General features: G+C 39.7%; 1 protein-coding gene and 1 long non-coding RNA gene across 6 annotated transcripts in view; one reads left to right on the forward strand and one right to left on the reverse strand.

Moving 5' to 3' along the window:
• The window catches only part of mbip (MAP3K12 binding inhibitory protein 1), a 33,502-nt gene extending 29,434 nt beyond the window's left edge, over positions 1 to 4,068 (forward strand). For all 4 annotated transcript variants that reach the window (XM_069916806.1, XM_069916803.1, XM_069916804.1 and 1 more), the window contains 2 exons: positions 2,749 to 2,790; positions 3,369 to 4,068. In XM_069916806.1, the coding sequence (XP_069772907.1) occupies positions 2,749 to 2,790; positions 3,369 to 3,479 (153 nt within the window). In that variant the 3' untranslated portion in view covers positions 3,480 to 4,068. The remainder of the gene's footprint in view (positions 1 to 2,748; positions 2,791 to 3,368) is intronic.
• LOC138753610 (uncharacterized) overlaps positions 3,235 to 14,031 on the reverse strand; it is a 32,956-nt gene continuing 22,159 nt past the window's right edge. For both annotated transcript variants that reach the window (XR_011351295.1, XR_011351294.1), the window contains 3 exons: positions 6,093 to 6,156; positions 5,597 to 5,631; positions 3,235 to 4,450 (listed from right to left, as the gene is read on the reverse strand). This is a non-coding gene — a long non-coding RNA (uncharacterized lncRNA). The remainder of the gene's footprint in view (positions 4,451 to 5,596; positions 5,632 to 6,092; positions 6,157 to 14,031) is intronic.

A 14,031-nucleotide genomic window follows, 5' to 3' on the forward strand; every position in this document is an offset into this window, starting at 1 on the left:
TAACTTTGCAGAAACTATGGAGAATGCTGTGCTTATTTCACAAGTAGGTGCTAATTGAAATGACATCATTAAAGCCACAAGCAGGAGTCGCAAGGATTTTGACAGAATTTACAGAAAGGTCACTCCTGGGTTTTGTTTACCTAAAACAACAGATGGGAGCAGAGGACTAACTCCTATTGTTTACTGGAGAAGGTCAGGGGTTTTGCAAGTGAGAGAGTCACGTGGGGTTTCTGGCAGTTGGTATCTCAGATGAGCGAGAGAGAGACAGCTGAACAGTGGAAGCCAGGAAGCTTGTTGGAACTGAAACAGAAAACTCCAGAGAAGCGGATGGCTGGAAGTGCTATCTGTCTAATGTTTCACATGGAATAAGAGGAACAGAAAGGAACTCTGATAACCTGAAAGAAAGAAGTTATCATCTGGAGAACCCTGATGGGGCAAGTTTCATCAGCAAGACATTGAGGTGACTAATGGTGGAACCTCAATTGTGGAAATCCTGGAACAACAAATCTCTCTCTGCAAATCTTCAAAGAACCTTCCTGAGCGGTAAACATTTACCTTTCGAGCACCAAAGCCTGGTGAACTTTATACATGTTAAATTCTGTGCACACTATAAGAATTGCCTGCAACCAAAGAACTTGGAAGAATGAGAAGTGAGATTGAACTGTGGACCAAAGAACTTGTCTTCAATTTACACACACACATCACATACACGTGCGCTTAGAATTAGAAGAGGGTAAGTTGGGTTAGTTAAGTTAAAGTTTGATTCTGTTTTCATGTTTAAAGATAATTAATAACAACTTCTGTTTAAATAACTAGTCTTGGTGAATGTCTATTGCTGCTGGGTTTTGGAGTCCTTGGGCTCGTAACACCCAGCCTTCTCAATTCTGTCTGGGCACTCTTAACTGGATGGCATTAACAAATTTCTTCATTTCCTGTTAAGCCATTCCCTTTTCTTTGTTTCTTCCCCATCCCCCTTCTCTCCTCTCCTCCAGCAGTATTCACCGTTCTTCTCTATTCCGAGAGCTATCCCCTCCACTTATCTCCTCAGTTTTTTTTTCTCTTATGTGCTCCCACCCATCTCCACCTGTTGCCTGTGCTCCTCCCTCCCCCCCCCCCCCATCATTTTATTTGGATGCCTGCCTGCCTTTTTCTCATATCTTGGTGAAAAGTCCAGCCCCAAAACATTGGTTATTTATCTTTGCTACATAAAGAATGCTGTGTGATTTCTCCAACATTTTTGTGTGAACTACAATTCTCAACATCATGTTTCCCTTTAATGATTTTTGAGTTTATATTTCCTTTGGGTGTTAGTCGGAACACTATTTATTTCTTCATCTCATCCTTCTGTTCATTAACCAATTGACAACCTCCAGCAAAACATTGTCAATAATGCACTATGCTCTAACTTTGCTGATTAATATTTGGGTGATACCTTTCTAAAAGTTCGTAAACACTTGTCTAATTAATTTTTTTAAATTTAGCCATACAGCACAGTAACAGGCCATTTGGGTCCACGAGTCCATGCCGCCCAATTTGCATCCAATTACTAACCCCCCCCCCCCCCCCCACCCTGGTATGTTTCGAATGGTGAGAGGAAACCAGAGCGCCACACAGACATGGGGAGAACATACAAACTCCTTACAGACAGCGTGGGATTAGAATCTTGATCACTAGTGCTGTAAAGAGGGTGTGAAAACCATGCCACCCTATTATTGGTTTTCTTTTTTTATTGATGTTTATATTATGCAAAATTGAACAGTAGTTATGTATTGTAATGTACAATTCAAAATATAAGATTTTATTTTTTAAACTTTATAATTCAGAACCCCCTACCACAAAGCAAGGTTAAAAGCTAACATGTCAGAATAAAATGACAACAACCTGGAGAGGAGGGGACAGCACAGCACCAAAGCTTCAGAAGAACCCTAATTCTTTTGTAGATTTAAAAAAAATTTTGTCAAACAAGATTTCTCCCTTACAAATTGCATTGTCTTTGCCTAATGCAATTAATTTCTAAGTGCCCTTTTATCATTTCCTCGATAATGATCTCTATAGCATTTTATCTGTAATTGAAACCATTATCTTTTTCATTATTGTTTTATATTTAATGAGGCTATGATACTGTTCTCCAAATGGATTCTTTCTAAAAGGTGCTTTAAAGCCTCATTTTATTTCTCAAATCCAGTATTCCATCCTTTCTTATTGATCAAGAGGACTCTTGGATACATTTTATCTGTTCTAGTATTTGTAAAGAAATAACATGATAATTCAAGACTAAAGTTACTTGAGCACTTAATTCAGGCAGCTGCATTATACTTCCTCCTTTGTGAATTTGGCTTTGAGAAAAGTGTAAAATGTAAGTTGTTTTTATGATAGTTACTGGATATTGCATTTTTCCTGACTGTCAAGTGAACAGGTTTTTAATTGTTTCAGATATTCCACTGATTAATCATTTAAGCCAGTAACAAAAAAAATATATACAGCATTTACACTTTTAAAATGTCAAGTTACTGTGGCACAATGTACAGGATCTTTTACTAGTATTTCACAAAGTTCTTATGAAACACTATCATCAAATTAATTTTAATTTACATTGTGCAAATGAAACCTCTTTAACAGGAAGTTTTGTAACTGGAATTGCTAAATGTTTGTTTCATATTTCAGCTTTTTGGTTAATTACAAATCTGTATAACTCCGATTTTTGTTTCCGTAATGGAACAGAATTTAAACAAGCTTTCTCTTCTTCAGAATTTTCCAAGGAAAAGACGTAAAGTTCAAGAAACAGTGCAGGTATTGTTTTCTGTATATTCATTAATTTGTGGAGTACATATTTGATAGATCAATGCTACATTTTCAGCATCCTCAATTTTTTCGTCCATTCTTCTCACTCTGCCCTTCTGAACCTTCAGCACTCAAAGGAAGAGCAACTTTGATTTTATTGGGCACTTTTGCATGTTTCTTTTGTGAGGTCAAATCTAAAAAAAATTATAAACCATGAAAACCCATACCTTGGGGATGACATGACGATGCTAAATTTTCTTTTTTCATGTGGGTGCCTTATGCAATTACTGTTGCTGTTAATTTTTAAAAAAATCAAATATGATATGCTAAATGGTTTACTGAATTTAGTAAAGCCTAAGGGGCACAGATTATATGGGAAATGTGTACACTTCACATTATTTAAAACCTTGTCAGGCATTGATGTGCTGTTTTTCCATTGAAATGTTTGTGTCATGCTGCTTCCAAATGAAAAGACTAGTTATCATTGGGTGTCTGAACTTTTAGCTTTGTTTTTCTGTGTGCAATAAACCACCTAGCACATTGTATTTCAGTGTGTTGGACATTTAAATACTTTTTTTTTGTTTCAGGGCTACAGTCTAATAGAAATTGATGAGAAGATTAATGCATTGAAGGAAGTGCTATTGAAGAAAGCAGGTGATCAAGCCCAATTAATAGAGGAAAACAAAATGTCTATTTAAGGTCATATTTCTTTACTTTTAGAACTAGCCAAATGACTCAGTTGTGGGATTTTTTTAAATTATTGTTTCCTTCAGAAAATAATTTGCTTTGAGTTCTGTCAGCAAAAAGTTATTTGGTATATTTATGAACCAGATGTTTTTCTGATGTGCATAATCTAGATTTGAAAACATCTGGCTAGTATGTTATAGGTCTAGTTGCCAAATATATGGGAAGAACTCAAATTAAACAACCCATTTTGAGAAAATTGTCAGAGAATCACATGAAGTCTTTGATTCTTGAATTCCAAAGAATAAACTGTCTACATAGGTAATGGCAACTGTATTAATTATTTTGTAGAAACATTTCTGTTACTAAGTGGTTTAAACATTGAACTAATTAATTTGTAACCAAACACATGATGAGTAGAGTACATTTCAGATGTTCAGTAGATATTTGCATTAATTTTGTGGAATATTAATAAAATAAAACTTTGTACTGTACTGGTTTTTAAAATGTCATTGAATATTGTTTGTTCCCCTTATCAATTTCTGAATGTAGAATAATATTGATAACTTTGGAAAATGTGATCTAAATATATTCACAAAGATCTCTATGTTTCATTTGATTGGTGTATTTCAGAGTAGGTAATGGTGACCTGCATTCATGACCCTACTTCAAATGCTAAGTAGCCTGGCAATGAATAAACCATTTTTTTTAAAGTTTTAAAAAAAATTTCTGTGCAGCACCTCTCCAGGCTCCCTATGGATAAGTGTCAGGCCTTTATTTGAAATCACCACAAATATATCCTTGGTGCTAGCTAGATGCAATGTTTGAAATAAGGTGGGAAAAGGAAGATGTACATCAGCATCACCATGAACTTTCTTCATGTATTTACTTTGCTTTCTTATTGATTCCATCGAACACACATTTGCATCATCAGGACCTAGCAAACAAAGACTGTATGTCCCATCCTTTCTTCCGTTATTGAAACCTGGAGGAATATTTGGTGTCGTGAAAAGTAGTATTTATTTAACTAAATTATTAAAACAAAGATAAATGAACACTCATCCAGTATCTTGATCACTGTTTACTATTCGGAAATATTAATCAATTAATTTGAACCAATTTTACTGAGTAACTTTTTATTTAGTGTTTAACCATTAAGTGATTTCTACCCAGTTCAAGAAATTATAGGAAGTCAAATGAGTCTGGTACATTCTATTTTTCATTTATTATGGGTCTGTGGGCTTTGTTTGATGTCATTGAAACCAAGACATTTTTGCCCAGTGGGATACATCTTTGGCATGAAATGGAGAAGATAAATATACAATCATATTGGGTTTTTTTTTTAAAGTATTTGAGAACTTGTACTCACTTTCAAATATCTAAAATTATTACTAATTATGCAGAAAAATGAGGGATTTGGATCAATTTGTACAAATCCATTCACTGTCATGAAGTGCTGCAGCCTGCTCACTACATTCAAATGAAGTCTGAATCTGAACTCCGCTTGGTGCCAAGCTCCAATAATTTTTTTTCTCTTGCCTCAATGGGAGTAATGTGAACATGCCCTTTTTTTTGGCTGGTGTAAGTAATAAAGAACAAAATCATTGTCATTAATTAGTGCTGCCCCCATGTACCTTTTATAACAGTAACAGTGTTTTTTGTCTGATTCCAATTCAGAAATATGTTGACGAGATGTGCTAATTATTATCCCTAGTTTAAGATCATTTTTTTGAGAAGTATAAGTAAGTGAAATAACCTGTTTAACCAAAGAAATAAAAATATTACTCCTGTAATCCAGGCAAAACATGATTTTTTTTTGCTTATGGTTAACATTTGAAGCTTTGTCGTATTTCTTTCACTTGAAAGTAGAAACTCTTAAACATACTTAAATATATTCCCATGGGCCAAGACCTTACGCATGAAAAACTAATTTTAGGAGGGCAATGCAGATAAAAGATGACCATTGGAAGATAGAGGCAGTTAGAATGGTTAGTTATAATTCAGATGGCTGTACTGTTGTTTCTGAAAGGTGTGGGACCAAGGTTCATTTTGAATATTAAGCTGAGGCTGCTATGCAGTGGAGTTGTGACTTCCTTTTAACCATATATTCTGAAGAAAACCAAAGTCTTACCATTTATAGAAAACCAGCGATTTCTTATTCATGCCCTGAAAAAGCAAACAAAAATGATAAGCAGATGATTTGTTGATGATCATGTTGTATTTTGCAGTAGGGGGATTTCAAATTTATTCAGTTAACAGTATTTTGGAAGATTTTGAAGCTGTAACATGCATACTTCTTCCCTTAAAGATAACTTTTTCTTTTATTACAACCTCAAATGTAGAGCTGCAACTACTAAATTAAATACTGCTTGATTAGGTTTGTGGTCTGTAAAACATGATTTTTTAAAATAACTTTATTCATCAGGATTGTCAGTATGGGGGGGGGGGGGCGGGGGAAAGCAATCTGGAATATGAAAGAACAAGTTTATGAACGAAAACATTTTCACCATATCTGCTTCATGCATATAGAATAAAATATATGTAGAGCTAGAAAAGTAATCAACAGTGACTGTGGAAGAAGTTCTTTTAAAACTAGCTTTAAATATTATTTTTTAAACAGGACCTACCTCTCAACATTATGGACCAGTCATCTCTGGCTGCAGTCATGGAGGTTGTCAGCAACAGCTGTCTCTGTAGTATTAAAAGGATGGAGGTGAACATTATCATGGGGGAATCTCAAACTAAATGAGAAATAAAACCAGATAGGAATATATTTTGAGTTCTGAAAAAAAAAATAAGGTTAAGCTGTGAGTTAAAATCTGAAGCATTTCAAAGTTGCATGAAATGAAAAAAAAATGATACAAAGTATTAAAGTCTCACCAACTTTACTTGCTTTCACATTTAGAATACTGCAATGGATAATCAGTAATTATATTCCTACAACTTGTGTTAATTTGGACACTATTAAATAACTCCCACATGAACTGATTCATTTAATGAATTGTACACCATGGGTAAGCAAAGGAAATGGTAAGCAATATATATTGTGATGACAGAGTTAAGGCAGTTAAGTGTGCGGATCACAAACAAAATGATTACAGTGCATATCTATAGTGTGTGCTCGTAAAGCAAGCCACGGTCTCCAAGAACACAGTGAAACTTAGGGTAAGAGCGAGGAAAAAAGCCAACCCAACCATTTGAAGCAAGTTCCCCTTCTCACAGAACTGCCTAATTGGTTAAAGTGTTCAGACAAGATTCAATAGACAAACCTAGGGTAAGAGCGAGGAAAAAAGCCAACCCAACCATTTGAAGCAAGTTCCCCTTCTCACAGAACTGCCTAATTGGTTAAAGTGTTCCAACAAGATTCAATAGACAATCGTAAAATACACCTTCATTTCCATGAGAGTAAACCAGAAGATATTCCACTATAATTCAACTTAGTTTTGTGATTTTTTTTTGTTGCAGTGAAAATATTAGTGTTTCCCCAGTACATGTACTTTGTGAAATATATTAGGGGTGCACCTTTTTAACTGTCCTTTTAAGTGTGGGAGAATTGATCTAATTCTACCATCAGCAAATAGCAATCGAGTACATTGGTTAGAGATGGCCAAAGAAAATCGGTGACTGCATGAAAAGTGTCAGTATCACAAGGATTTGTCTACTTCCACGAACTCTCATTTTGCTAACCAACACCCATGCAAAATGAGAGTCCGTGGAATTGGACAAATCCTTATGATATGGGAGAGGAATTGTTCATTTGATAAATTGATTGAAAACAGTTTCCAGGGATTCAAATAGGCACTTAGGCTCTGTAAGATGCATATGAGGAGGAAATTATGAAGGAATGTGAATAGATTAAGCAAGGGGAGGGGAAACAGCTGAATGTGTTTGAGGATTACCATCTTTAATGGAACCTTGCAGCATCTGTATTTATGTATTGAATCCGGAAATAGGCAGCTGTGGAAGGTGTTCAAAAATGTCCCATGGGTTAAAAATTAATGTGAATTGCAAAAAATTGCACAATTATAACAATTGTTTTAAGCTCCACCGTATCAGTCTTCAAATTAATTTTTATCAGAGTAACCTTGTTTTACAGTAATATTAAAAAATGGTACCAAATTCCATTCTGAATAACAATCACAAAATGTATACTGAGGTACAGGCTATTAGAACAATTATGTGCAAGCTTGAAAAATGATCAATTTAATAGTGAAACTGACAAACATAGCATTTTGGTCTAAATTCATGTTGAAGTATATAGGCAAAATAAAGATTTGTCTTGTCAAAGAGTTTGCCTTACCGTTGATCTTGTTTACAAACCAACATCAGTTTCAAAGTAATTAAAAAATGGACAAAGGGAGCATGGATTTAGCACCAACTATTACCTTAAACTTTAGATTTTCTGTTATCAGAATAATGGTTAGTTTCACAGGTTTATGTAATGAAATTACCTCACCATTTTTTTGAGCAGATTTAGAAAGGAGTTACAAGTAGACTTGTTTCTACAAAAGTTTTAATTCAGTAAATGAAGGCATGAGGTGCAGCCTCAGACCCTTGGGAAAATGGGGTTTAATGTATTTTGAATCACATCTGAGAACAAGCTGTGAGTGAGAAGCAAAGCAAGCAAGTTCCAAGCAGATAAATAGGCAGCGGGAGCAGAAAGAGTTCTTTTGAATCTCCATTGGCCAATTAGCTCTGACAAATAAAAAGAGAAGCCCAAGGAGAGCAGCCAGTGTAAGTGGCCCAGAGTAGGACAGGGACTTGAGGCTTTGGCTCAAGAGGCTTCAGTGAGCTTCTTTCCAGTAAGGTCAGGCAAGATCTTTGCATATAAACAAGATTAGGGAATGGAGATGGCAGCCAGGACAGTGGAATTCTCTGAATGCAGGATGTAGGAAATCTGAGATAGCACATTTGTCCCTGATGACTACACCTGCAAAAGATGGATCCAGCTGCAGCTCCTTACAGACCAAGTTAGAGATCCAGAGCTGGATGAACTCTGGATCATTTGGGAGGCAGAGATGTTGAGGGATAAAGTCCCCCTCAAAAGTCAGGAGGCAGGTAGCTGGGTGACTGTTAGGAGAGGGAACGGGGAATAGGCAGACAGTAGACTGTGACCGTTCCCCTCAACAATAAGTATACTGTTCTGGATACTGTGGAGGGGGGAAACGGACATTCATCAAGAACAAGTTGGGGTGGTCATGTCTCCAGCACAGAATCTGGCATCAGGTCAGAAGGGAAGTGGGGGGAAAAGAGGAGAATGACAGTGATTGGGGATTCATTAGATATGCGCACAGATAGGAAGTTTTGTGAATGAGATCAAGGCTCTGGATGGCATGTTGCTTCCAAAGTGCCAGGGTCAGGGACATCTCTGATCAAGTCCATAACATTCTGTAGTGGGAAGGTGAGCAGCAAGATGCCATGGACCATGTTGGTACCAATGACATAGGAGTAGCGATGAGGTCCTGAAAAGGGAATATAGGGAAGCTGAAAAGCAGGACCTCAAAGGTAGTAATCTCAGAATTGCTGCCTGTGCCTCATGCTAGTGAGGTAAGGAATAGGAAGTTATGGTATATGAATGCATGGGTGGAGAGTAGGTGCAATAGGTTCAGATTTGGGTTCTCTTCTGGGGAAGATCTGATCTGTACAAAACAGACAGGCTGCACCCGAACTGGACAGGGACCAATGTATTGGCAAGCTGGTTTGCTGGACCTGTTGAGGAGAGTTTAAACCAGATTGACAGGGGGGTGGAAACCAGAATATGAGTGCAGAGAAAAGGGCAAAAAGTGAAAAGCTTGATGTAGTGTTGAGTTTGTGAGGATGGACAAGCCGGGGATGAAACAAATGCAGTCAGTTGGAGGGTTTGAAAAGTCTCTATTTCAATGCAAGAAATAAAGGAGATGAATTTAGAGCATAGATCAGAATGTGGAATTATGATGTGGCTGTTACACAGATTTGGCTGGTAGAAGAACCGGATTGGCTGATGCAAGTACCGGGCTTAGATGTTTTAAAAAGAGTTGGTGGGGGGCTGGTTGAGGAATAGCATTACTGGTCAGGGTGTATTCTGGCTGTAGAAAGAGAGGACACAGGGGGAGTGTCTACTGAGTCGGCATAGGTGCAAGTCAGAAATAGGAAGGGAGCAATTACTGTACTGGGAGCAGTCTGTTGGCCCCTAAATAACCCTCGGCACACCAAGAAACAGATAAGTAAGCAGATTTTGGAACAGTGCAGAAATTACAGTGTTGGTGTTATGAGAGACCAAATTCTCTAATATTGACTGGCACCTCCCGATTTCAAGAGGGGCCGAATTTGTAAGGTGTGTCCAAGAAGGATTCATGACACAGTGTGTGGACTAGCTGACTAGAGTGGCCATACTGGATCTAGTACTGGGCATGGAACCTGCTCAGGTGGCAGACCTCTCGAGGGGAAGCACTTAAATGAAATTGACACAACTCCCTGAGCTTTATGAACACACTGTGGTGTAGTTTGCTGTGGACAGAACAAGGATTTTTTTTTAAATGGGCAAGTGTTCAGTTGGGGAAAAGCACATTAAGATGGGATGAGGAAGGAACTAGGGAGAGTAAATTGAGAACAGATGTTCAAGGGAGAAAGCACAGAGGTAATGTGCAGAATGTTTAGGGATCACTTGCGCTGGGTTCAGGATAGGTTTGTCCCACTGAGACGGAAAAGATGCTAAGAAAAGTGACAGGTGAGGCAGCTAGTTAAGAGGAAGAAGGAAACATACATTAGATGTAAGAAGCAGGAAACAGGAAGGGTTCATGAGGTAACCAAGAAGGAACTTTGAGAGTTCAAAGGGGGGCATGAGAAGGCATTGGCAAGTAGGATTAAGGACAACCCCCAAGGCAATCCGTGTGTATGTGAAGAACAGAAGGATTTCAAGAATGGGGGGGAGGGGGTTAAGGATAAAGGAGGATACATGTGCTCGGAGGAGGTTGGGGGACCTAAATTAATATTTTGCTTCATTATTCACCAGAGAAAAGGACTTTGATCAGGGTGAGGTCAGAAGGAACAGGTTCATGTGCTGAACAATGTTGAGAGGAAGTGCTAGATCTTAAAAATATTAAGATTGATAAGTCCCAAGGGCCAGGTGCAATATACACCAGGTTGCTGTGAGAATAGCGGGAAGAGATAGCTGGGGTGTTGGGTAAGATCTTTGAGTCCTCCTTAGCCATTGGGGAGGTGCCAGAGAATTGGAGAATGACAAATAAGGTTCCCTTGTTTAAAAAAGGAGGGAGAGAATCCTGGGAATTATGGACTGATGAGTCTTCATCAGTGGTGTGCAAACTATTAGAGAGGATTCTTTAGGACAGGACTTATGAGCATTTGGAGAAGTACTGTGAACTCAGGGATAGTCAGCAAGGCCTTGTCAGGGGAAAGTTGTGCCTCATGAGTTTTTTGAAGAGGTTACAAAAGGAATTTATGAAGGTAGGGCAATATATGTGGTCTACATGGATTTTAGCAAGGCATTTGACAAGGTTTCCCATAATCATTCAGAAAGTCATGAGGCATGGGATCCACGGAATCTTGATTAAAAATTTGCTTCCATGTGGAAAGCAGAGAGAAGTCGTGGACAGAAGGTCTTCTGAGTGAAACACAAAAGTTTGCAAATGCTGTGATTGTAATAAAACACTGAAATGCTGGAGGAACTCAGCCAGTCTTTTCAGCATCCATAAAAAGCAAATATATATTGCCGATATTTCAGACCTGAGCCCTTCTTCAGAGAATAAGCAGAATGAACTAGAAACAGGAAATCTCAGAAAGTCTCAATTCAGACAATCCTGGCTGGGGGAGAAATCCAGAACAACTAAAAGTGTTAATTGCATGTGATAAGGGATTGGAGAGACAGCTGGGGGAAGGTGACAGGAGAAAGTGAGGGGTGGGGGTTAATAAAAACCAGAGGTCAATATTAATGCCATCTGGTTGGAGGTTCCCAATCGGAAGATGAGGTGTTCCTCCAATTTGCAAGTGGGCTCAATCTGGCAGTGCATGAAACTGTGGGCAGACATGACAGCAAGGGAATGTGATGGAGAATTGAAATGGGTGGCCACTGGAAGATCCAAGCTATTGCAGATGGAGCTGAGGTGCTCAACAAAGTGATCTCCCAGTCTGCATCCAGTCTCTCTGATGTAGAGGGGACCACAACAGGAGAACCGGATGCAGTAGATGACCCCTGCAGACTCAAAAGTGAAATGTCGCTTCATGTGGGAGGACTGCTTGGGGGCCTGAATGATGGCGAGGCAGGAGGTGTGGGCACAAGTGAAGGATTTCCTGTGGTCGCAGGGGTAAGACACTGTGGTGGCTCATAGTCTGTCAAGATATCTGCAAAGGAACCATCTGATTGATGCATTAATCTCAGGCTTCTCTTGCTGTCAGGAACATGCTTGCACTATCTGGCATTAGATCCATGTTGCCAAGAAGGAGGAAACAGATTTCCATGTGGTGTTCCTGGGTCTCACCCATGCCTTCAGCTCGGTCCCTCATAACCTCTTCTGGACTGCTTTTGACTTCTTCAGGGTCCCAGTGGCTCTCACAATCCTTGCTAAGGCCTACTTCCAGGACGTACAAATATGTCTGTCCACAGCAAACTACACCACAGTGTGTAAACATCTGGAGGTCAGAATCATGGCCAGTTGTACCATCTTCCCGCTAGTCTTCACCAAGGCCATGGAGGTGATTATTATAGCATCTTGATAGGTAGTTGGAGAGTAGTGCATAAGATCTGGCTTGAAACTGCCGCTTATCAGAGCATATATGGATGATATCACAATACTGATCACAACCAAGGCTTGTACTGTACGCATGTTGAAGCTTCAAGAGAACATCAAGCAGGTTTGGATGAAGATCAAGCTGAGCAAGTCCAGAAGCATCTCCATCATTAAGGGAAAGCTGGTAGATCAATGCTTCTACATGGACGATGATATGATTCCAACAGTCTTTGCGAAACCAATTAAAAGCTTAGGTTGGTGGTATAATGCATCCCTCAAAGCTGCAGATCAAGTGCATCAGCTCAGGACGGATGCCATCAGTGGCCTTGATTGCATCGACAGAACCACACTATCTGGTAAGTTGAAGCTCCGGTGTATGCAGTTTGAACTCTTTCCACGCCTCATGTGGCTACTAACCCTGTATGAAATTCCAGTCTCGAGCATGGAAAAGCTGGAAAGACTGAACAACTCATATGTAAGGAAGTGGCTTGGTCTTCCCAGATGCCTCAGCAGCAAAGGAATCCTAGGGCTACCTGTTTTCAGTCTTTTAGAGGAGTATAAGTGCGCCAAATTAAGACTGGAGGTTATGGAAACAGAGGTGAGTGATCTATTTGCAGCTCAAGCTGCTGTCATCCTGCATACTGGAGGAAATGGATTCCATCAGAGCAACTAAGCAAGAAAAGGTGGCACTCAAACATAGGGACATTGTGGGCCAAATGCAGCAAGGGAGGAACAGTGTACACCAGCCTGGAACAAGACTGCTCCGCTTGTGACAGAGGAAGTATGTCGGCAGGAGGAGGCAGAAAGGTACACAAAGACCGTCACTCAGACAAGGGCAATGGATGAGATGGGAGGGAGTGGAGAAAAGGAAGATCTGGAAAGAGCTGTGGGAGATGGAGACATTCAGAGCGAGCTTCACCATCATTGCTCATACGATGTCTTGCCATCTGCCATGAATCTCAGCTAATGGAATGGAGAGGACCTTACATGCTCCCTCTGCCCAACTTCAGCAAAACTAAAACATATTTTGGTGAGCTGTAAGACCAGCCTCATTCAAGGCCGATACACTTGGTGTCACAACCAGGTGTTGTCTTGCAGCAATGCTGGAAAATTGGCAGTTGAGTGTTAACGTTCTTCCTTCCCCTTCATCCTGCTGGCTGATAACAGCATTTGTCCAGGAAGGAGGGGGTCAAGCCGAAATCTCCACATCAAAATCAAATTCCAGGCGGCTAGGTGGGGCACATGATTGAAAGATGGCGGCAGATTTAGGCCAGAGGGTCTGCTTTCCAAATGAAATTGCAGAAACCAACCTCAGACCAGACCTTGTACTATGTTCGGCCTCACTCCATCTCATTTATATAACTGAGCTTAGAGTGCCCTGGGAGGATGCAATGGAGGAGAACCATGAGCACAAGAAACTGAGGTACGCTGAGCTTGCAGCTGATGTGCAGCAACGTGGCAGGAAGGCAAGGGTCTGACCGATTGAAGTAGGCTGCAGAGCGTTTGTAACCACATCAACATCAAGGCTACTCCAAGAGTTGGAAGTATGAGGAAAGATACACTGACAAACAGTTAAAGATCTCTCCAGAGCTGCTGAAGAGGGTAGTCAGTGGCTCTGGATGAGGAGAAAGGATTTCATCTGGATCTCCAAGTGAGTGAATGGCATCTATGGGGTGAGCCTAGGATGCCGGGATTCACTGCTGAACCCTCTAGGAATATCTTGGGTCTATCAGCGAAACACTGGGGAAAGTGGGCACCCACTTGATAACCCAGAATATCCCACCACTCACTTGGCTACCCTGCAGAGTCTTGGCAGCAAGGCTCAGGCGTGCAATAAGGGATA

The sequence above is a fragment of the Narcine bancroftii genome, chromosome 2, assembly GCF_036971445.1.
Source record: "Narcine bancroftii isolate sNarBan1 chromosome 2, sNarBan1.hap1, whole genome shotgun sequence".
Lineage (NCBI taxonomy): Eukaryota > Metazoa > Chordata > Chondrichthyes > Torpediniformes > Narcinidae > Narcine > Narcine bancroftii.